Source organism: Sinocyclocheilus rhinocerous, unplaced genomic scaffold, assembly GCF_001515625.1.
Source record: "Sinocyclocheilus rhinocerous isolate Xijiao unplaced genomic scaffold, SAMN03320098_v1.1 scaffold877, whole genome shotgun sequence".
Taxonomy (NCBI): domain Eukaryota; kingdom Metazoa; phylum Chordata; class Actinopteri; order Cypriniformes; family Cyprinidae; genus Sinocyclocheilus; species Sinocyclocheilus rhinocerous.
Window position 1 is genome coordinate 337,874 of NW_015662177.1, and position 25,804 is coordinate 363,677.

General features: G+C 38.1%; 1 protein-coding gene across 2 annotated transcripts in view; it reads left to right on the forward strand.

Moving 5' to 3' along the window:
* The window catches only part of LOC107727937 (calcium-binding protein 8), a 54,540-nt gene extending 35,567 nt beyond the window's left edge, over nucleotides 1–18,973 (forward strand). For both annotated transcript variants that reach the window (XM_016537985.1, XM_016537984.1), the window contains exons 5-6: nucleotides 12,513–12,669; nucleotides 18,522–18,973. In XM_016537985.1, the coding sequence (XP_016393471.1) occupies nucleotides 12,513–12,669; nucleotides 18,522–18,649 (285 nt within the window). In that variant the 3' untranslated portion in view covers nucleotides 18,650–18,973. The remainder of the gene's footprint in view (nucleotides 1–12,512; nucleotides 12,670–18,521) is intronic.
* The last annotated feature ends 6,831 nt before the right edge of the window (nucleotides 18,974–25,804 follow it).

Here is a 25,804-nt window from a genome sequence, read left to right on the forward strand (position 1 = left end):
TATGATTAGACGTCTATTAGATTTTCACTGACAGCCCAAATTTAGCCTCGTTTTAGCCTAGACGTCTAGGCTATATTTAGACGTCTAATAGATGTCATTTAAACGCAAAATTGCTTGCTGGGTAGTGACTACGACTTGTCTGTCTGCTCATCACACAAATGTGTTACATGGCTATAGAAGACTTGAAATAAAGGTTACAAAGACTACTTTTCTTATGCTTTTATGGTGCTTTTTATAGCTCGATTCATTTTGTATATGGAAAAGAGCAGCATGGAAACCTGCAAAATTCTTTTGTGTTCGACAAAAGAAAAAAAGTCAGATGGGTTTGGAACAACATGAGGGTGAGTAAATGATGACAGATGATGAGAATTTCTGGCGAGAAATGCTGCTCTCTTGGATAAGTAGGTTCATCTTTCAGGGCTGCTAATGGTACCTGCCATTTTTTTATTTCTTTAATGCATTAATTTAGCTAAGAAACATCTGATTAGTCTTACTGTCTGATGCTACATGCCATATTGAATATCCAAAAAAGCGCAACATCAATAGAGGCATTCTATGCTTCATTATTTCCCTCCTTCACAATCTTTCTCTTTCTGTGTTTCTGCCTTGCTCTTTTGCTCTCCTTGTTGTTTTTATTTCAAATACGTCCACGTCACCTCTTCAGTATTTCATTTTCATTCCTTCGCTCTCTGAAATGTAGGCAAGTGTTGAGAATGGGCTGAGAGCTTTTCCTTCTGCAATCAGCAAACCTCTCCTACCTCTGCCTGTTTTCACAACCCCAGTGCGGCAGCTGTCACTCACACACACAGAGAAAATTACAGCACTGCACTCCTTACACACACACACGCACACACACGCACACACATAATCAGGTACACACAGGCACAGCCTTCCTCAGCAGGACAGAGTGCATGGCGGAAATAACCACAATTTTAATTGGTTATTATTAGATACGATTATCTTTTTAAGTTGGAGAACGTTCCCATTTGAACATTTCAGTATTCTGAGCAAGCTTGATAAAGCCTGAGCATGTTGAATGCTGGGAATAGTGTGCCAGAATAGGGAGAATTGAGGTGTTTTTCTGTGAAATCGGCCTGGAATTTAGCAGATTAGGTGATTTTCTTGCCATTGTATGATTAATGTTCCAGTGCTTTTGTGATATGCATGCCCAGATTTCATGATATTTATGAAAACCTGAAAATTCTGTCATCATTTACTCTCCCTCAGTCGTTGCCATACAGTTGTTGCCGCCTGTATGAATTTCTTTTTCCATGGAACACAAAGGAGATGTGACCAGTAAGAAAGTACATATGACTGTGAACAGACTGAAATTTAATTCATTATTCACTGAAAATCTTCAGTTTTAGAGAGCTGTCGGTTGTGAATTATTGAGATAGTAAGTTTTACTCAAGAATCACATTAGTCCAATTTGTGAATGAATCATTCAGATTGAATTTGTAAAATGGATAAACCAATTCATTACAAAGACTCAATGTTAAAACATATTCCTATTCAATATATATTCATCAAAGAATCCTGAAAAAAAATGTTTCATGGTTTCCATGAAAATATGAAGCAGCACAACGGTTTTCAAATCACCATAATTATCCACCTTATTCTTAAATGCGGAAGTAAGCTGTTTTCTGTGAATGTGCGAGACTTACGGTTCATTAGCTGCTGTAGAGTAATAACGAGAAGAATAACAATGTGCAGTAAACGGTAAAACTGTTTGCACTACAAACCAATGTGTTCATAATTAAGATAATACATTAAAATAATATGGTAAGACACACCAATTTGCAATGTCAAGCAGCAAAAATGAGCTGTTTTGTGCAGCTAAAAATAGCTGTAAGCGCATGAGACCGGAAGCCAAACCCATAAAATTTACAAATGGCCGCAAATGGGTAGATAGAATTATTTCTGAAAGATCATGTGACACTGAAGACTGGAGGAATGATGCTGAAATTTCAGCTGTGCCATCACAGGATTAAATTACATTTTAAAATATATTCAAGTAGAAAACATAATAAATGCAGCCTTGGTGAGCAGAAGAGACTTAAAAAAAAAAAAAATCATACAGATTTGGAATGACATGAGGATGAGTAAATGAGAATTTTCATTGGTGGATGAAATATTCCTTTAATATTGTGCAGCTGATGAATTTTCATGTCATGTCAGAACATACAAGAATAATAATAATATAGTATAGAATAATATAGAATAATAATCTAGCCCTGTTCAGGTACTTCTGTTTGTATATCACATAGTTTATTCTTTTTGAAATGCCGTTGATGCTGTTCAGTACGCAAGACAGTCGGCGAGTGTGTATAAACTGTGTATTGTATTGGTGCAATGTATTCGCTCTTTATTGCGTGCAGCAGGGTGTGCATATTAAAGCAGTGTGTCAAAGGGACACTGGCGTTTCTGTGGAGCTCATTTTAATTTCAGATATGGAAATGGGACGATGTTGGCACTCTGACAAATGCTTCTTTGCTGCTGGAGAGACGTGCTGAGTCCGGAAGATTTGGTTGGAAAACAAGAGAAGTGACAGTTACATACTGTTTTCATCTGCTTACTGTATTTGTTTGTGACACTTTGTGGACATCTCTGTCTCGTTTATTTAAAGCAGGGATTTTCTAACTTTTTAATGCTAAGGACCCATTATATGATGATTCCCTTGTGTGGGACCCCCTTCATAAAACAGAAACACAACTATTTTTTTTCATGTAGAAAAATCCATTTATACTGTGCAAAAAATAATGCATACATATATACATACATGCATACATAAATAAATGAATAAATAGAAAGCTTATAAGGACAAACATTTTCTAAAATTAAATGACTGGCTTTTATTTGTCATTGTACTAAAACCAAAATTTAATTATTGAAATATTATTTGGCATATATTTACTTTGCATCAAATTAATGGTGTATCTTGTTTCTACCCAATGTCAGAATATAAGAGTAACATTTTAAATTCAATTCAAATGTATTTGTATAGAACTTTTCATAATAATATCATTCCAAAGCAACTTTGAGGAAAAATAGTATGATACAAGTTTAAGTTCATTGCAAGGTTTTCTTCTTTTTTTTTATTTTTTAGAAACCTTCACTCGAATGTAGTTGCAAATACATAATTATTTCTTAATTGATGTTGCTTTTGAATTTTCCTAAACAATAATTTTATTGCTAAATATTGGCTGTTTCATAGTTCGTAAATGAAATTAAGTTCTCAGTTTTGCTTTATTTAATTATCAAATGCATCTCAATGTTTCCTCTAAAAAATAGATTGACCAATAAAATAAAATAAAACATTTAGACAATATTCACCCTCTGTTGTGGTTTATGATTAAAGCTTAGCAAAGTAGATAATTTAATAGTACAAATAAATAAAATATTGCAAGAAATTAAAGTTAAACATTTACATAATATCAAATTAAAATGGGAGATTGAGTTAGATAATAAAATAAAGTTATTCTTAAAACCATGCAATCACAATTTTGGCAAGAATATGCTTGGAAAATTAAATTATATATTTAAAAAAAAAATATATATATATACAGTGGGTACGGAAAGTATTCAGACCCCCTCTAAATATAATCAATAATCTTTAGGATGTTGGAGAGGCTATCATGTATTTAAAGCACATTATACACACATTCTGTAAACATTTTGGACACAAGTAATTAATAGAACAAAACATCTTTAGAAAACCAAATATAATAAATATTCTATAAAATGAATGTGGATAGCCGTTTTGGAGATAATTGATGATAAATGTTCATACTGAAATCTTTCTTTTTTTGACTCTAGAAGAGCAGAACACTTCAGATCCTCAATTTGCTTTCTCTTCATCTCATTGCTATAGGAGAAGCAATCGAGATATTAAAGAGATCTCATTTATGACTTTGCTTTCATTCAGGTTTCCATTTTGAAAACCCTTCTACAGCTCATAACCATCTGAATAGTTGCGCAGCACAAAGAAACAGTGGTTTAGAGCCTTGATATGCCTTATAACTGGCTTGTGTTGCTTTTGTGACATAAAGCTTTTCCTCTTCATTATGGTATCGCTGACAGCAGACATAATCAGATTCAATGAGAAGATGAGGTTTCAATTACTCCAGTCTATGGTCCTTTATGAAGCCACTAGTATGTACGCTATAGAAATCTCCTGCCTCCTGCATTTTGTTCCCCATTTCAGACAATAATACCACAGAAAGTGGAATCTTTCTGGTTAGAATAAATTGCTCTGATGTCTTGGAGGTTTTGAAGCCAAATAGACATTATTAACAAGGTAACAAAGCCTGAGTTACATTCGCAAAGACAGCTCCAGAACTAAGTTTAGCAATCACATATATACACGCCTTGAAGCTGTTCAAAAGATTCCATACATGCTCCTTCGTACAAGGGTCTTTACCATATGGGCTCCTGAAGAGTGATCAATAACATGTCTTGCACTTTATTTCTAGCTCCTGTATTTAGGGACAAGGCCCTTTTCCATATATGAGTGTTTATCAAGCTTTAAATAGTTCACTCTGTTCTAAGCACATTCCAACCTCTCGCACACAGCCAAATACATAATAGTCGATATGATGAATAGTATGAATAGTAGAATAATTTTCTCTTATGAATAGACATAAATCTATGTATCAAGATGAATGAAAATATTCCACAAAAGGAATGTGTTTACAGTGGTACAGTGGCCTGCTGAATTCAATAACGAGGCATCAGACGAGTATATAATTGGTTAGTACACTGCAGCAGCAGTCGCGGCAGCCCTCGTGTGAAGACCGACAAGTGTAAAGACCAGCAATTCTACCTGTGTGACTCCACCAAGCAAGCACACGGACTAGGCACTTGAGTATTGCTTTTCTCCCCCTTCTTTACTTTTTTGTACAGCTTGTTCTCATCTCCTTGTTTTAGTCAATTGTACTCACTATGTGCTTTCAAATCTCTACTATTACTACTAACACTCGTAAATCGCACTCTGTCGTTGGAGGCAGCACAATCCTAACAATCTGCTTATTTTGCCTATGTCCTCTACTACTTTATTCTCTATTCCAATTGGTCTCTGGAACTGCCAGTCTGCTGTAAACAAAGCAGACTTTATTTCATCTATTGCTACTCATTCAAGTCTCAACCTCAGGGCCCTAACTGAGACTTGTATCAAACCCGAGGACACTGCCACTCCTGCAGCCCTCTCCACTAATTTTACTTTTTCCCACACCCCTCGCCCGATTGGGAGGGGTGGAGCTACTGATCTACTTATCTCAAATGAATGGAAATTTGATCCTTTACCATCTCTTACTGGCAACAGTTCATTTGAATCACACGCAATTACTATTACCCACCCTGTAAAAATCACTTTGTAGTTGTTTATCGTCCCCCAGGTTAACTTCTTGGAGGAGTTGGATGTGTTACTCTCAAACTTCCCTGAGAATGGTACTCCTCTGGTGACTTCAACATCCACCTAGAAAAAACGCAGGTTGCTGACTTCAACACTCTACTTGCCTCATTTGACCTCAAGCAAGTGTCTACTATGGCTACTCACAAATCAGGTAACCAATTAGACCTTATCTACACACACTACTGCTCCACTGACAACACGTTATTTACTCCGTTGCACACCTCAGACCACTTCCTCATCACTTTTAACCTCAAACTGACTCCTGACACAACACACACTCCTCTGCAGGTCACCTTTCGGTGTAACCTACACTCACTCTCTCCCTCTCGCCTATCCTCTATGATCATATCCCCACTCACCTCCTTCAGGCCATTTCTTCTTCAATTATACCTGTGCTCACTCACATTATCAACACCTCTCTTCACACTGGTACATTTCCCACAGCATTTAAGTAGGCTCAGGTAACCCCACTGCTTAAGAAACCCTGTCTAAATCCAGCACTTTTAGAAAACTACGGACCGGGATACCTTCTTCACACTTGAGCGAGTTGTGTTCAACCAACTCTCTATGTTTCTCGCATAGAACAACCTCATGGACAACAACCAATCTGGCTTCAAAGCGGCCACTCAACTGAGACTGCCCTGCTCTCAGTTTATGAAGCCCTGAGACTAGCAAGAGCAGCTTCCAAATCCTCAGTACTCATATTGCTGGATCTTTCTGCTGGTTTTGACAAAGTTAACCACCAGATCCTCCTGTCCACCCTCATGAAGATGGGCATCTCAGGAACCGCACTTCAGTGGTTCAAGTCATACCTCACAGGTAGGTCCTTCAGGATGTCTTGGAGGGGTAAGGTTTCTAAGTCACAACTTACTACTGGGGTTCCTCAGGGATTAGTGCTTGGACTACTTCTCTTCTCCATCTACATGTCATCATTAGGATCTGTCATTCAAAAACATGGCTTTTCCTATCACTGCTATGCTGATGACACTCAACTCTATTTCTCATTCCAACCTGATGATCCGATGGTAGCTGTTTGCATTGCAGCCTGTCTGACAGATATTTCTTGCTCGATGAAGGGCCATCACCTTCAACTCAACCTTGCTAAGACAGAATTGCTTGTGGTATACAGATTGCTTGCTTCATCACAACTTCTCTTTACAGCTAGGTTCATCAACCATAACTTCTTCCAGGACAGCCAGGAACCTTGGAGTTGTGATTGATGATCAGTTAAGCTTCACAGACCATATTGCTACAATGGCCCAGTCCTGCATGTTTGCCTTATACAACATTAGGAAGATTTGACCCTTCCTTTCACAGCAGGCCACACAAATCCTTGTCCAGGCTTTTGTTCTCTACAGACTGGACTATTGTAATGCTCTCTTGGCGGGCCTTCCGACATGTACTATCAAGCCTCTACAACTGATCCAGAATGCAGTAGCGAGAGTGGTCTTCAACATACCAAAGAAAGCTCACATCACACCTCTCTTCATCAGTTTGCACTGGCTGCCAATAGCCGCTTGCATCAAATTCAAGGAACTGATGTTTGCCTACAAGACAACCTGGCTCTGCACCAATATATCTAAACTCGCTAGTTCAGACTTATGCGCCCTCCAGAAGTTTGCGTTCTGCAAGTGAACGACGCCTTGAGGTGCCATCCCAAAGAGGCACAAAATCACTCTCACAGACCTTTACCTGGACTGTTCCCAGCTGGTGGAACGACTTGCCTATCTCAATTCGAGCAGCTGAGTCTTTAGCCATTTTCAAAAAATTTCCAAAGACACATCATTTTCGTCAGCATCTATTCTATTCTATTCTATTCTATTCTATTCTATTTGTTTCATTTCATTTCTAATTCTTGCTATGTGTACTGTGCTAGACTAATTAAGACTTGTCATATCACTTGTATACTGTTGTTCTCTTGTTGGTCTGATTGCTTACATTGTTCTCCTTACTTCTAAGTCACTTTGGATAAAAGCATCTGCTAAATGATTAAATGTAAATGTAGAAAGGTCATGATCATTTGCATTCTGATCAGCACAGACTCATGGGGCAGCGGGTGGCAGAACACTTGTGTTGGATATCTGACAGTAAAAAGGGCAGGTGGCCAAGAAGAGAGCTAGATGATATCCTAAAAACCTTGATTAATACATCAGGAGACTTTAAATGTGATGTTTTTGTCATCTTTTCCACCATTGACACAAACCATCTGTCCAGTCAATTTCCAGCAGAACCGGAGCTTCAGGCTGAAGCAGGGATTCTGGGAAAGGTCTTGACTTATGGCTGCCGTAGGCTGAACAGTGTACACATCGAATGGGGTCACATCATTTTGCTGTCAACCAGCCAGAGGCACAGCCAGTAACCCATCCACCAGTCAACAAAAGTGTTGGCGCACCGGGTTTATTCGTACATGCTGAATCCTTTTGAACATATGAAGCATGTTAGCTTTGATATGTCAATAAGATTTGATTCATTTAATAACCAAAGCGATCGCCCCTCCAACATGATCAGGCTGCTGAGAGATCGATACTGTTTGCCAAGCTGTTGTTTCAACAACAAGGATGATCTAATCACTTTTACCCAATGCTAGTAATAACTGCATGGCATATCATAACTCTTTTGTATCTATAGCTACTTTCAAGGCTTGATCTCTTAGATTAAAGTGACTCTCTGCTATAAATATACCTGGGGACATTATGCATGTACAATGCCTTCATTCTCATACACTGAAAGTACTGTCATATAGAATATACTGAATAAAAGCCATTTTGAAATCTTAAAGCATAGAACTGAAGTCTTTGAGTACTAGCTTAAAGGGAGAGTTCACCCAAAAATGAAAATTCTGTTATCATTTACTCAACCTTATGGCAGTTCAAATTAAAATGAATTCCTTTCTACTAAAAGAAAAAAAGAAAAAGAAAGGAAAAGAAAAAAAGTTTAATTTTTGTTCACACAATAAAAGTCAATGGCATCCAAATGTTGTTATGGACCACAATGAGTTTTATTACAAGGACAAAAATGTTGAAAATGCAGAAATGTCTGTAGATAATCATGTGGTGCTATCCACTAATGTACTGATACTTGTCCATACCAGGAATTATGAATCATAAATTTTCTTGTGACACTGTCTCTGGAAGAGGACATCCGTCATGTGACTTTCATGGACAAATGTGTGCGGTGCCAGAGCTGAAATGTTGACAGTGTTGGATAAAAACCAGGTTACAGGCTGGACATAAAGTGTCCCGCTCTTCATTATGTGCTCAAAAACTTAAAAATGTGAACGTCGTAATATTTTACTGACATTCCCCTGAAGTGGGACTTGAGGATGGGCGGAAATTAAATGGCTGTCAGACAAGGTCACAGTGCTGGACAGTGAGTCCAATTGTAGATGTATACAGTATTACAGAAGAATTGTTGGTGTTCTACCACTATTTGCCTTTAATACAACTTCCAATTTTCTTAGAATCGATTCATACAACTTTTAAACTTGTGCCAGTTATATTAAAAAATTATTATATATTAAAAATATATCAAAAACAAATGCCAGTTGCTTCAGAGATGTTGGAGGAGGATATCAGCTTCTCACTCTTCTCTTCAAAACTGTCTACAATGACTTGACAGTATTCAAGTAAGGTGATTTATCTGGCCAGGGCAGATGTTGAAGTTCCTCTTGGTGCTCCAACAGTCCAGGTTTTCTGATCATGACACCATAATTTTTCCCATTTAGCATTGATGTCTGTGATTAAAGTTTTAGCAATTGCAACTCCTTCATGGATGTTGGCTTTGTGAAGTTCTCTGTGGTCAGTTTTTGTGGAAACACGGTCTTCAATATTGAGGTTTGCTGTCACTCTGTTTTGTTTTGGGTCGCAATCCTTCGTAGAGATTTTCGGTCCCTATAATGGTCCCTATCATTCACTTTCGGGTTTTGCCCACTATTCTTCCTTGCCGATGAAGTCTTGCCATGTTTTGTGTACACAGTCAGAATTGTAAAGACAGATCAATTAGGCTGTTAAAGTTACAGACACTCCTGCTGAATGGGCTTCCATAATTTCCCCTTTTTGGGAGTCTGACAAGTCCATATTTCACCCACAACTTGTACTAAACACTGCTGAACACAACTTATACTACACTGATAAAGAACCTAGAGAGTATAGATAACATAAAAGGTAATTGCAATGTTTGTTTTTTCACTGTAGCCTGCAAAAAATTACATTAACGCCTATAATAATGGGTGATCACATTATTTTGTCCAACCCCTGTATATATTTTCATGCTGGATAATCAGTTGAAGAGCATGACTCTTTACTTTAATATTATCAATGTCAGTATCAAACATTAAAACAATCTGATTGCCTTTCATCCACATCTTTTATCTCTCTACATACTTCCTTTCTCTTCTCACACACTTCACACACTCTCATTCTCTTCATTTTGTCCATCTTTATAGAGAGGCTGCAGTGTGTGGTGTAGTGGAGCTGGAGCACCGGATGAATGACCACAGCTCTCAGTTCCCTGCAGCAGCAGGGAGATTCCATTAATGTGTTACTAATTGCTGTTAAGCGGCCTGATGTTTGGAAGAACAGAGGCTGTCGATATGCCTGTGCTAGTATATAGGGACAACTCAATGCAGGCCAACACCCCATCCCACCACAGGACACAACATCACCTCATCTGTCTGTCAGTCTGTCTATCAGTCAGTCAGTCAGTCATTGCATTATTCTACCTACCATTCCATCTATTGTTCTATAATTCTAGCTCTGGTTTTCATAATATTGCCAAGCTGTGGATGGTTCTCTTAAAGGTGTCTTTTCATATTTTAAAACAAAGATCTCAAGTGTCCTATAAGTCAGCAGGTACCAGCCTGTCTGGAAATTGCCATCAAACACACACACACACACACACACACACACACACCATCCCAACAAAGATTAGTCCTGTCTTCAGCACAGCCAGTCAACCTTGAAGGTCATTCCGGCCACCATTACTGATATATAAATACTCACAGTAAAGAAAGAGTGTTCAAAAGAAAAAAGAAAATGGGATTTGTTATCTAGCATGAGGGCTCTTAATGAGCTGCTCTGCTGCCCACTCTCATGGCCTCCAGTGAAAACAGATGGATCTGATGCCCTCAGGCGACTCCATCTCTGTGGCTGTGGGTTGTCCGAAGGTTACATCAATGCAGTTAGTGCCCACTCTTTCTTTCTGGTAAGCCCGGAAGCATCCCAGCTTTACTGTCTGGATGCTAAAGGGCTGGTTTGCATGAAAGTCCCTAGATGACTTTCCTTTTCAATTAGATTTTTTACCCTATTTTTGATTAGGACTCCACACTTTGCAAGTTCATTTTATTGATCTTAATAATGAATAAAAATTAAACATCTATTACTCACCATGCACAGTTTGTTTTATGGGCATGAATGTGTATTCAGAAATCATGTGGCATATTGTAGAAGTGTACTAGATCTAGCGGTGGGCTTTCTATAATATATGTCATGTCATGTCATGTCATGTTGTTGTGTTATGTTATGTTATGTTATGTTATGTTTTATGTCATGTCATGTCATGTCATGTCATGTCATGTCATGTTATGTTATGTTATGTTATGTTATGATAGGATGGCTTGAGGGTGAGTAAATCATGGGGTAATTTTCATTTATGGGTAAAGTAACCCTTTAATAATTGCAAACTGGTATTTATTATTATATTATTTATTATTAATTCATTATCATAAACACACTGGTTTGTAGCACAAATAGTTATACCGTTTACTGCACTTTGTGATTCTACTAGTTATTTAAGAGGCTAATGAATCAAAATTCTCACACAAAAGAAAATAGCTTATTTCCGTGTTGCAAAATAAGGTTGAATATATTATGTCATATAAACCGTGGACACAATAGGTCAACATTCATGGGCATAAAACTACTGTATAAAACACTCAGTTTGTGCTTTCTCAGGTTTAAACAGAAATATAAAATGATTTATAGGCCCGGTCTGCAGTGTTTACTGCATCATGCATGCAGTATTACGAAGCAGTATTTTGCTCTCATTCTTACTGACTTGCTAAAGTGGAGTGAAATGACAAGTTACTGTGGAGGTGAGCATACTGAGGCTGTAATACTTAATGGCTTGTCAGATTTATTAGCTTGCCAGCTATTGTAATATCCTGCTGTCTCTCCTCATGAGCTGCAATGGCAGCACATCCTGTCAAGCGTCTCTCTCCAGAGCCACAGAAGTGCACTGTGAGCTTCCTGTCACAAAGTCGGAGGTTTCCATTCTGTATTTTATCACTGCGCTTATCGATGTTTTAATAAAAAAGTGAAGTGAGATTTAAACTATACATTTTTCTTACTTAAAACATTTACAAAAGTACTAGAAATATCATAATAATGTGTTTTGGACATCTGTAGTGGTAATTAGATGAATAAATTCTTGTATATGATTATGTCAGTAAAGTTACCACAGTATTACCATGACTATACTGTTTTATAAGGGAAGGCTGAATGATTTAGTGGTGTATTAATATGTATCCGACTGTATTGCAGTTCTTTCAGCTTTCCTAATGACTGTTTGTTCTCTAACCTGACAACTTTGCAAATAAGGCATTAAGCTGGTGCGCCAGTTTCTTTTACGTCCTCCTGAAAAATGTATCTGCTGGGCTAATGTTGCCTGGGTAATTAAAGGGATGGAGCTCATAAACGCCCTCTGGATACAAGTTATAAAAATCAACTTACTGAACACGAGTTACAGTCCCCATGACAGTTTTCCTCAGATGTCTTTTGAATTTCTTGCAGTTAATTGTGTTATGTCCGTTTATCAAATGCCATACAAAAGTGTTCAGACTGATCAATGCCCTTTTTTCTTCTCAATTACAAAGACTATTGATTTTTTTTTTCTGTGCTGTTTTCATATCTAAGCACTCAACTGCAAAATTCATTTTAATGTGGGATTTGAAAACTAAACAAATGTAAAGTATAAAGCTAAAATAATTCAAATTAAATTTGAAAAAAATTAAGGTGAACTATCCCTTGATAGAAACATACAACACAAAGAGTTTTTGAAGAGTTGGAGTTCGATTGAGTAACTCGTGTGTTATTTGTCTTTGTAGTTTGACATGCAGCGGATTACACTGGAGGAGCTGAAACACATCCTTTTTCATGCCTTCCGGGACCACCTGACGATGAAGGACATAGAGAACATCATCATCAATGAGGAGGAGAGCTTGAACGAGAACTCCGGGAACTGTCAAACAGAGTTTGAGGGAGGTGAGTGTAAACTTGCTGCCTTGCGTGTGTGGGTGTGTGTGTGTGTGTGTGTGTGTGTGTCAGTGGAGTTTTAGGGTATGCTGTACTAAAAACTGCAAAGTTTTTCCTTTGTGTTTTTGAAAAGTTTCGAGTACAAGACAAAATGATCCCCATTCACACAGATCTGCGAAAATGACAAAAAATTATGCAGGTCAAGCCGGTAGTTGGCAATGCCACTTTGTAAAGAAACAGTACACGTCTGCACACATACCTATAGACTGATCACATAATATGCATATGCAAGACATCACCATTTTAATTTGCATTTTTGTAGTTTAGTTAGACAATAACGGTATTATTTTCAAAAACTTGTGCTTTGAAACACATTTTCAGGCCCCCAAAAACCCATTGTCTTGTAAACAGCCCCTTAAAGTGGGCTGGTTGTGATGTCACTGTATAGGTAAGGCTAGGCTCATGAATATTAATTAGCCCTAGATAATCTCCTTGACTTTCCAGTCACGCTACTTGAATTCTAATACATTTCGTCCTTTAAACGTCAGTACAAAATACATTATGATATAAAGATAATTTCAAATAAATGGAGTATCAAATAAGGTATTCTACAATATTCATGATTTTAGTTATTATTTATGATAATCAACATGACAGAGAGTGTTTTTTTCATGTAAAAACAAAATGCAGATGGTGGCCCTTGTGAAAATAAAGTACACTTTAGTATAGTTACAAAGAGTAGCCAACTTATTAGTTCAAACACTTAACTGCGGTTAAATTAGAATATATTATTATTTAAAATTAATTAAATGCAGTTAGGGCAGGGGTTCTCAACTCTGGCCCTCGAGGTCCACTTTCCTGTAGAGTTTACCTCCAACCTTGATCAAACTCACCTGTCAGTAACTTTCTAGTAATCCTGAAGACCTCGATTAGCTTCTTCAGGTGTGTTTGATTAGGGTTGGAGCTAAACTCTGCAGGAAAGTGGAGCTTGGGGGCCAGAGTTGAGAACCCCCGTGTTAGGGAGTGCTTTTTTGGCCCATTTAAGTACACTGTAAAAAAAATAATATATGTGACCCTGGACCACAAAACCAGTCATAAGGGTAAATTTTTCGAAATTGAGATTTATACATCACCTGAAAGCCGAATAAATAAGCTTTCCATTGATGTATGGTTTGTTGGGATATGACAATATTTATTTGAGATACAGCTATTTGAAAATCTGGAATCTGGGGGTGCAAAAAAAATCTAAATACTGAGAAAATCGCCTTTAAAGTTGTCCAAATGAAGTTCTTAGCAATGCATATTACTAATATGTGACCCTGGACCACAAAACCAGTCATAAGGGTAAATTTTTCGAAATTGAGATTTATACATCACCTGAAAGCCGAATAAATAAGCTTTCCATTGATGTATGCAAAACAATCTAAATATTGAGAAAATCGCCTTTAAAGTTGTCCAAATGAAGTTCTTAGCAATGCATATTATTAATCAAAAATTAAGTTTGAATATATTTACAGTAGGAAATTTACAAAATATCTTCATGGAACATGATCTTTACTTAATATCCTAATGATTTTTGGCATAAAAGAAAAATAAATAATTTTGACCCATACAAGCTACAAATATACCCCAGTGACTCAAGACTGCTTTTGTGCTCCAGGGTCACATATCAGTAAGTCATGGCGACTCGTCAAAATCATTTGAGCAATTTCAACTTTTTTTTATAAGTTATATGAAATTTAAATAGATTTTTAAGTCGGTATAATTTAATTTAAATTGAAATGATTTATACAACCAAGTTGATTATATTTAAAACATTTTTTTTATAAGTTGAAATACTAGGTGGATATATACAGTATACAGTGTATGACTTAATCTTTATGTAATTTCTTAATTTTATTTATTTATCTTTTTAAATTTAATTTCTTAATTACTTCTGTTGGTTAAAGTGTACTCTTGAGTGTCATGATAAGCATTTATAGTAAACTAAAATATTACTTTAATGTATTTCTACTGAAACTGGTCTGTCATGTATTGTAAATATATTTATTATAACATTTTGTAATGATAAAGTTGCAGTTGAATGCATTTAAAATATCAAATAAGGTATTCTACAATATTTATGATTTAATCATTATTTATGAAAAACGTGAGTAAACGTGAAAAAATGTAAATGAATTAATGTATATAGAGAAGAAAAAATAAAATAAAGCAAGTATAATAAATAGAAAGGCGCATAAGATACAACATGCAAATTATTAACTCATTTCAGCGTTTTTTCCTTTTTGGATTAAAAACAAGAAAGTAATTCTGATCAGCCAAACCCTTTAAACTTAAATGTATGCAACTAAGCAGTGTTTGTAATGATGTGGTGCTTCTCTGGTTCATCTAGTTCAGCTTCTCTGCTTCAGTCTGTTTGTTCTACCAAATTAATTTGGGCTGGTGTTGATGTTGTTGTTGCATGCATGATAATACTCCTGTTACTGTACCTCTATTTGCTCATCTCATTCTGTGATGAATAACACAACATTCCTCATGGTAATACGCAGGAGGGTTAATGCTCTTTTACAGTATGTGATATTCACAGCCTATTGACATCAGGTGCTATTTTAGTGGGTATTTGGTTATTAAAATCAGAGGAGTGAATTAAAGATGCTAGTTTGGTTTTTGAGTGGGCAGCTCATCTCGAGATACGTAAGTGGGTGTCTACAGGGTCACCAGAGCTCACTGTAGCATATGCTACACTACATTATGAGATCTCCTGAAACAGACTCATAATCATCTCATGCGACTGAGTTTTGAAATTATGATGCAAACATACCATATTCAGCCTATTTGACACTTTGAGTGCCTCAGACCATTAAATAGTTTAAAACCTAAGACCATTAAAAAGATTTTTTAACCTAAATCAATAGTACTTTTAACAGATGTGTTTAAAGACTAGTCATTACATTGTCTAGAAACAAAAAATATTGGTTGGCTCAGTGGTGGCCACCATGTTAACTCTTTCCCTGCACTGATGCAATTATCTGTCCCGCGCACTGATGAAGTTTCCCAGCTTTCTGTGTTTTCACTGTTAGGGGGCGCTATTACACATCTTCTGAAAGAGCACAGTAAAGTAATAGTTCACCCAAAAATGAAAATATGCTGCAGATTTACCCTCAGGCCATCAAAGATGTTTGTTTCTTGAACTGAACAGGAGGAATTCAGCATTACATCACTTGCTCACCAATAGATCCTCTTCAGTGAATGGGTGCCGTCAAAATGAGAGTCCAAACAGCTGATAAAAACATCACAATAATCCAGATGTAATTTCCACTTGTGAAGTGAAAAACAAATCCATCATTAAGGTGTTTTTATATTCAAACCATTGCCTCTGGCTAGAACATGCTTTCTTCAGAAAAAAAGTCGTCTTGTCTGAATCAGGAGAGAAATATGCACAGATCAAGCACTGTTTATAAGAAAAACTGTGCAAAACAGCAAACAAATATATACAAAATCACTGTTCTTATCAAGTAGTTGTGTATCCAGATGATAAATAAAAGCCAATGGCTGAATTCAGAATAGAATACTAGCATTCTATTGTTTCTCCCATATAATTAATAATCCCTATATATCTTTAGTATCTTTAGTATCAGCCATGATTTAAATGGGTCATATGATGCGATTTCAATTTTTCCTTTCTCTTTGGAGTGTTACAAGCTCTTGGTGCATAAAGAAGATCTGTAAAGTTGCAAAGACTAAAGTCTCAAATCCAAAGAGATATTCTTTATAAAAGTTAAGAGTCAGCCACGCCTACCTAAAACGGCTCGTTCTAACACACCCCACATGTCTACGTCACGATGTGAGAAGATTTGCATAACGCCGCCCAAACGTTCACGCAAAGAAAGAAGGCGTAACTTAAAAATATTTGGCTGCACAACTGTTGATAATTCTAATAATAAATCAGCATATTAGAATGATTTCTGAAGATCACAACAAATGCCTCGTTTGTAATGGGTTTTCATGTTTTTGTGTCGTTGCTCCGGCCGGACACGGCATCAACAGTATGTGTGGGGCGTAACATTTCCGTCTCACGCTTGAGGTATTCAGCCAATCACAACGCACTGGATAGTTGGCCAATCACAGCACACCTCGCTTTTTTAGACCGATGAGCTTTGTAAAAATCGACGCGTTTCAGAAAGGCGGGGCATAGAGGAGAAACAATAATGTACAGTATGTGGAAAATAATGTATTTTTTTAACCATAAACCGCATAAACACATTTCATTACACCAAATACACAAAATAATGTTCTTTTTAGCAGCATCATATGACCCCTTTAAATGTTAAATTAGTACATATTATGCAACAATAAGCATTAGAAAGAACTGTGTACCACAGCTTTGAAGCTACTTAGTGCACTTAGTGAATGATTTCAGAGTATGAATATTCAGTATGGACCACGCTAGCACAGTGTTAGCATTGCAGGGGTCAAGCACATCCCTTATGCCAACGGCACAAGTCTCTGTCCTACCAGCAGTAACAGATGTCCACAGCGCTAAAGCAATACTCATCCACACCTTCTGTTGAGCCCTCTGTGTCTTTATGAATCATTAATGGTGGCACCTGGGCCGAGCTTAGGTTGTCAACAGACCACACACTGAGACTATGTTAATTAATCTAGAGACACAAGCAAAATGGAGTCTCTTTAACACAAAAGCTAACTAAAACTCTTCAACTAAAACTAGCCAAGCAACTGCCATTAAGATGAATAGGAATGCTAACAGTTTTAGCTTTTCATTTGGTGATGCTAGCAAAAGAGAAATTACATAAGGTTTCTTTCCTAGTCATCTCAATAGCAAAAAGTGCCTCAATTTACCTGAATTCAGCTTTACAGCTGCATACAGTACTGTCATGCTTGTGTACTTTTTGTAGAGAGGTTTTTTGAAGTTAAAAAGGTGCACTTTAATATATTTTTAAAAAGAGTACTTATTATGGCTATATAATGTACTAGCCTATAATAGAATTAAAATTAAGTAAATGAAAGTTTATTAGTTTCATTTGAAAGTGTATTAGTTTAAATTTATATTAAAGGTAATTAGCTTTTTTGACCCACTTAAGTAGGACTTAAGTATCTAAATGTACACTTTTTAGCTACACTTCATTTGCCTTTTATTTCATTATTATTCAATATTATCTGCAAGTAGAGTTTTTAAAAAATATATAGTAAACTACAAGTGCACATTCAATACAATTGAGTGCACTTTTTCGCAAGAGGGTTGCAGTGCTGTCGAGAATTTTTGAAGTTCAAAACATGCTGAGCACGCTGCAATACAATTTAGCTTGACTTTATGAAAAGGTGAGAGAGGGGCAAAAATGAAGGTTCTCCTTAGCAACAAACACTCAGGCAGAAGAGTAGCTACGTTTGCTCATTATCACGCTTCCTCTCTGCTGTAACCAGGCCAGGGATTGGCTGCAGGGGGGCGGGACTTGCTGACTAGCGCTCTGTGCCGGAAGGAGGACTGGAGCGGAAAATGATATCACGGGGTGAGGCTGGCACACAATCTGTCTCGCTGTGCGTTCCAGAAGCTCCTAATAACTGCCTCTATTCTCAGCCCAGACCCCACTGTCACCCCAGACGCTCGTGAGCCGAGCAGCCACATGTGCTCAGGTGAACCTCAAGCCCTAGCGAAACACCTCCACCTCGCAGCTGCACGAGAAACACTGCTTTATTTAGACGGGTCAGATTGGCAGATGAAAGGCGGTCGGCTAGAATGCAAATCGACACCTACACATTCAGACACAACACAAGTAGAAAATGTGTTCAGATTAGCATACTTGTTTTCCTCAGTCTAAATCGCTGTTTTTGTGTCGTTGCAGTTCATCCCAAAAAGAAGAATCGGCAGACGTGTGTGCGCAAGAGCCTGATATGCGCGTTCGCCATGGCCTTCATCATCAGTGTCATGCTCATCGCGGCCAATCAGATGCTGCGCAACGGAATGGAGTAGTGACATCACTGTGAGCGCGGCGGAGCCTGCATGTGCATGTCTGTCGATGAAGTTGTCAAAAATTAACCAACAAACTCGAGAAACAAAACCAAACACCTCACTACTGAAAAGAGGAGCTTTTTATTCTTTTATTATTTGTATTCTCCCGTTACTTTTCCATGCGGACCAAGTGACACAGGAAGTGTATGGCGAGCCAAGCCAGCATGTTACACGGGGCCTCATCTCTCAGGCAGGGACTTTAAAGGGCTGACTTTCTGCTTTTCGTGCCACCTCTGTTCCCTAATGCAATAACACGCAGGAGTTCATAAGCCGTCACTGTCTCCTCCGTGGCTTCAGACCAACAGTTGTTTTGTTCAAACTGGCGACACACACAAGTATATCTTGAATGCATTGTAGGTTGCTTTGGATAAAATTATCTACCATATAGAGTGCTGTGCAGCCGTGACATCAAAACCCAGAAGAGTAATTCGCCATGGGTTCCCTCAAGATTTTCCTATGGGTCTTTATAATGGGGTTTTTATATTATTGAGGGGGGAAAAATGTCATAAATTTAAATTGACGATACTTGGACATTTTACTCTACAACATAAATTACACACAATCATACTGAAAAGTGAATTTGGAAGCAGTTATGCTTATTTTTAAAAATACATGTTTGTAAAAAGTAACTACATAGTAACTACATACAAAGAATGTTTTGGGTGTGGGTGTGTGCAGTTCATGTTGTATAACAAAACGTTCAAGTATCGTCAAGTTATTGTTACCACAGACCTTATTTTACTCAATAATTATTTTTAATTAAACAATTAAAAATTTTAAATAATAATAATAAACTATATATATATATATGAATGAATTTATAATATCATTATATAAATAATATATAACTATATAATTGTATAATATTAATCAACTCTAAGATAAATAAGACAAAATACTGATAAGATTTTAACTAATTTGATTATGCTTTCAGCTACCATTAATACTGTTACTCTGTTAGGTCTGTTTAACACATTTTACCATATTTAAATCCATTCCAAATCGTCTGTGACAAAATTAGAGCTGAAAATGTCTGCAGGTTCCCTCTAGGCCTAATAAGTGGAGAACAAGATGTTTTTTGCTTGGGTTTTGCAGGACTTAAGGCGCTTAATGTGGCTTAATGGTACTTTATGGCCAGTTATTGCTGGGTTATACCTGTTGTGACACATATTTTCAACATTTCTGAAAGGTTTATGATGGCTCTCAGATTTATGTTAATGGATGAGCTTGGGTTGTTTTGCACTGCATTACTCCCATAAACCATCCGCACAAACCCACTAGAAAAATGTATAGGAAAATAGAAAATAGAAAAATCATTTACTTTCTTTTTATTACGCCAGTCTTCTTTTTTTGAGCTGCATTGAAGATGTCCTTCACTTTACCATGAGCCACAATCATGTTTATGGTTATGTGTATGTGTATGGTGCATGTTCATATTGTATCTCATTTCTCTGTCTGCATTAAAGCCACTGTAGCACTGCATTGTTGATGTTTCAATAGATGTATGTAATGAAGATGCTTCACATCTTCAATATTGGGATTGTAAAAAGAAAAAGAATGATACTGGAAGATGATTGTATCTTTCTCATAGGTGCCATGGCTAAAACTCTGTGCCTGATGCAGTTGTTCTCTCTTTGTGTTTCATGAATGTCTCCTCTGGACACCTGTAGAAAACACACTGGTATATGTTCTCCACCATGTTTCCTGAGGCCTGCTTCTACTTTATTATGCATGTGAATGAGCAGAACTCTGTAAATAGAGCTTTACATGTGTGTTTCTGTTCGTGCATGATAGTTTAAAACAGTACATTCTGCACAGATCGTGTCAGGGCTACTGAGGGGGCGGCTGAAATCAATACATGTCTGCCAGCTCTCCGTTCTCCCCCGAGACCCCTGACTAAAGCCATATTTGTCTGCACAGGTGTACTGAAGAGAATAAAGGTGCATACATTGAAATTATAAAGGTATAATAATAATATTACTAGTCCAACCCCTTTTTTTCACTCAAATGTTGATCCATGTACGGTTGGAGTGAGTGTATAATTTATTCTGGTACAATGGCGACACCTGGTGGTTGAAGTGTTTAATTCATTCACTGTGTTTGTCCTCATACTGTCCTTTCTGATCCAGAATGTAACATTAGCTTGTAGCATTCAACTAAAGATCTGGATGGGTTGATAAAATGAAATATACTATATGTTTAGATTATTTTGATCTCCACAATTATGTGGTGAATGTGAAAAATTAAACAATATATTTTGGGGTTGGTAGGTTGGGTGGGATTTTAGAAATTAAGGAATGTTGTACCAAACAATGTTAATATAATACATACACAGCCAATTATTTCAGTTTGTTTAAAGACAATATTGTAAAATGGCCTTTTTAATAATTAGGACAATAATGTTGTGAACAAAATATCCCATGAAATCAAACTGAACAGTGTATAAATTGGTTCTGTATTTAAAGTGGATTGTATTTCAAATTAAGACTTTAGGGTTTAGAAAACAAGGGTGATATGGTGGTACAGTACATTAAAATGAACTGTAAAAAATTTAAATAACCATATTTACAGTTATTCACTTAATGATAGATCTGTACACTTTGCATGCAGAATATTTAGCTATGTAGTTGAGACTAGCTTGTTGCAAGCTGCCCATAGATGATTTTAATATACATATTCAAATATGTACAGGACAAATGCATAGAGTTTATGCAATAAAGCATTTTTGTAATATTTATGGCATCTTTTCTGTTTCCTGAGAAAAACATACAGTAAGACATATTACACTGTTAATCCGTTATTGATGAGGTGTATTAATCACACAGTTTAATACTGTTTTGTTGCTCTGTTTATCATTGAGAAAAATGCTCTGGTTACTTTCGTAATCTCAGTTCCCTGAGATAAGATAAGAGCATTGCGTTGTACTCTTATGGGGTAAACTCATGTTTACTCTGATACTGAAGCCTGATGTGTTCACATTCATGTAGCTGCATGAACAAATGGCGCTTCAACCTGCCAAAAGGGGTGGAGCTGACTGCTATATAAGTCGTCTCAGAGCGTCATTCATCAGAATCTTTCGACTGATAGCGACGTACAGCCTTATAGCCAGCTTATGCTTTGTTCATTCCCTTATCTCAGGGAACCGAAGTTACAAAAGTAACCGGAGCATTCCCTTTCGAACGGTCACTCCCGTTGCGTTGTCCACTTATCGGGAATGCATCCAATAGTGCTGTACTATAAGCAAGTGCAGAACGAAGCTGCACAGATATCATCAATTGAAACTCCTCTGGACCAAGCCCAGGAGGAGGCCATTCCTCTGGTGGAGTGGGACCTCATTCCGATAGGCCTGCTGAGGCATAAGCCAAGGCAATAGCATCAACTATCCAACGAGATATCCAGTCTCTGCTGTGTAACCGGCAGCCCTTTAGAGTGGCCTCCGAAGCATACAAAGAGCTGTTCTGAGTGGGGCTATCTGGATGTGAAAGTAAGCATCTTTCAGATCCACCGATAAAAAACAGTCCCCGGGGCATATCTGCACGAGGATCTGTTTCAAAGTCAGCATCTTGAACGGCCATTTCATAAGCACGTAGTTCAAATGCCTCAGATCGAGAATGGGCCTGAGCCCGCCATCTTTCTTGGGAATGAGGAAGTAGCTGTTTGCTAGAGGAACCGTTTCCACGGCTCCTTTTACAAGCAGAGTTTGCACTTCGGACCAGAGAATGTGAGTATCTTTGTCCTGTACCGAAGTTTGAATAATACCTTTGAAGTGACAAGTGAACTGAAGCGAGTAACCTCGTTCTATGGTTTTTAGAACCCAGCTTGATACATCCGGAATGGCTTTCCAAGCCTGGAGCTGGATGGAAAGTGGTCTAAGTTTTTCAAGTGGCAGGTCGCCGCACGGGGCTGGGAACTGACATTCGTGGTAATGAGAAGAGGAGAAATGCTCTTTTGAGTATGTGGGTCTGCTATCACAGCGGTAATTTTGTTGGGCACGCACTGAAGTGCGGGTCCAATTTAAACAACTAGGCGGGGGGATAGAGAGCGGATACAAGCTTTCTTTGAGGGTGGGACTGTCTCGGTGGGACCTGACCCTCTCCTCTTCCTCTCTGCAAACGGATCAGGATGGCTTCTGAGGCTCAGGGTCCATTGTCACTCAGGGGTGGGGTCCCTGATGCTTAAGAAACAGGCTCAGACTTGGCTTGAGGCTGGGTCGTTGACGGCGCAGGCTTAGCAGGCTGCTGAAAGGATGGAGCTTTCTGGTGTCTTGAAGCAGCTGCCAAACTGGAGCGCTTCGGCAGTAAGTGATGCATAGCCTGTGATGACTTCTGTGCCGCCGTGAAGCGTTCAGCAAATCCATCGACAGCAGGTCCAAATAATTCCGTGGGGGAAACTGGGGAGTCGAGGAAGGCGACCCTGTCAGCATTTTTGATCTCCATCAATTTAAGCCAAAGGTGGCACTCCAGCACCACCAAGTTGGCCATGGCCTTGCAGATTGCCTGTGCTGTTGCCTTCGTGGCAACTTAAAGGCATCAGATCCAGAGCCAGACTCGTCCATGGAGCAGAGAAGTTTGGCCTGGAAAACTTGGAGCACCGCCATCATGTGCAGCGTTGAGCCAGCCGCTGAATAGGCCCTGCCCGCAAGAGCGGAGGTGGTCCTACAGGGCTTAGATGGATGCGCTGCATGGGCCTTCAATCCTAGGGCCGATGGAGGGCAGAGATGAGCAGCGACCTCCTCTTCAAGAGGGGGCAGCTTGCCATAACCTTTCTTTTCAGTGCCGTCAACGGAGGTGAGAGCGGCAGAAGTAGCCGTATGAATGCTCTGAATAGGGCGTGCCACGTCCTGGTCAGTTCATCTTGAACCTCTGGAAAAAAAGAGCCGGGTCTCTAGCGGGAGGAGCATTGACGGTGTCCTGGTAGGTACCACTTGTCTAAGCGGCTATGGGCGGGCTCTTCCATAAGTCCAGTTTCTCCATGGCTTTCGTGAGGATGCGAATCAACTTGCTGTCCACGCCGGCCCGTGCTAAGTCTTTGAGAGGAAGGGAGCCGGGATCCTTTCCGGGACACGCCCATTCCTCTGCATCTGAAGCTGTCAGCGACATAGAGTCATCAGCAACAGCTTCCTCTTCCGAACGTGAACAAATCAGGCTTCAGTATCAGAGTAAACAGGAGTTCACCCCATAAGCCTACAATGCAATGGGAGAGACTATTCGAAAGGAAACAAATGGAAAAAGCGTAATGGCACTTCAGCCAATCATAGAATGGCCTCTAGTCTCTCTCCGTGCTGCCAAAGCCGCAGCGTTAGCATTAGCCGTTACGCATGTTGGCTAAAGGTTGCAAGCTTGCCTTCCAGTTTTGCCTTGCCTTTGGCTGTACTCGTCCATTTGTTGCTGCCGTAAAACCATCTGCCCTTTTGGTGATATTTCGTACCCGCTCACTAAACTAATATACTTTCGAGAACAGACATTTGGAGGGAAATGTGGGAAAGAAACACTCACCTTATTAGAAGTCAGTGTACCATCAGAATGATTTTAAAACTGATTTTTAAGGTAAAAATTTGACATACAGTTGCTTTAGTATTTATGCAATATTATATCACACAAGCAAAATCGACTTTGTTCCACTGTCACAAGGATGCAGGACAGGTAAGATTATTCTGAGTATTGTAGACATTAACATTGCCAATTACTTTACAGTTGTCTATTTTGTAGTTCCAAATAGTTATTTTAACACAGCAGCAGCAGGGTTTTGGTCCTAAATGAAAAAATGTTTTAAAATAATTTGAAAGGGTGAGGGAATAATTCAGTGACTCATTTATAAAAAACAATTGGAAGAAGAACTTTTTTTCTTGCAATTTTAAGTTTATATCTTGCAACTCGCAATGGCAAGAAAAAAGTGAGAATTGTTAGAGAAAAAGTCACAATTACCTTTTTTATTTTTTATTTTGTGGTGGGAAAAAAAACTGAATTGCGAGGTGTAAACTCAGAATTTGGAGAAATAAAGTCAGAATTGCGCAGTGGTGGACAAAGTACACAAATCAAGTACTTGAGTAAAAGTACAGATACGTATAATAAAATATTACTCCAGTAAATGTAAAAGTACTCCTTTTTAAATTTTACTCGAGTGAAAGTACAAAAGTACTCGATTTTTTTTTTTTATAATCCTACTGCTCAAAATACCTGGGATTTTGCCAAAATAACCACTATATGGAGTCAAGATATTTTTTTTGTTGTTGTTGATATGGACTACGTTGACAAGAGTGATGTAGTAATGTTCACTGTGAAGCTTACACTGCGAAGTACCTGAGAGAAAACAGATTTGACCATCTGATTTTCACCAGTAAGGAAAAAAAGTGTTTAAAGCTTGTTGTTTAGCAGAACGTCACAGTTACATATGACATGAGAATAAGGCCTGAAGTTAGGAAGAACATTTTAAGGAAAATATAATTATATTTTCATAATGATTTTTTTCTTCTCAAACCGTGTCTGGTGTAAAAACACCCCTGGCCAAATGCCCCCAGAGGGCATCACTTCCCACTTTGATAATTACTGTATTTATCAGGTTAATCTATCTAGGTGGTTGAATACAAATATTTGGACTTTATAAAATTACCTCAATTTAGCACCAGCAAGCTTGTTAGCTAGACAGTTAGCATCAGCTAACAATATTTACTTATTTTCAGTATGGTTATGACTAAATGCATAGCATTTTAGTAAAACTGCTAACGTTACAGCAGCGGGGAAGATGAGCGTGCATGAGTTATTTTATTTAATCTGTGTTATTTTAATGTTTTTTGACTCTGATGTTAATGTGTCGGCATTCAAGCATTTTAGTGGGCTTAAACAGATCACCCTTTACAGCAGATTAATTCACAAACAACTGACAGCTCTGACAGCTTTATGATTTTCAGTTACAATAATTAATCCTAAAATTCGACATTAGTAACTTACTTTTAACACTTTTAACAGCGCGCGCGGTTCTTACTTGTGAATTCAGTTCACTGGAGACTCGCACTAAACGGTTCATTTGAATCAGTGAGTTGTCGACTCGAGAACAGCTGCAATCGGATCATTCCAATTCGTGAATGAATCGTTTGGTGCGATTTGCGAACCGATTTAA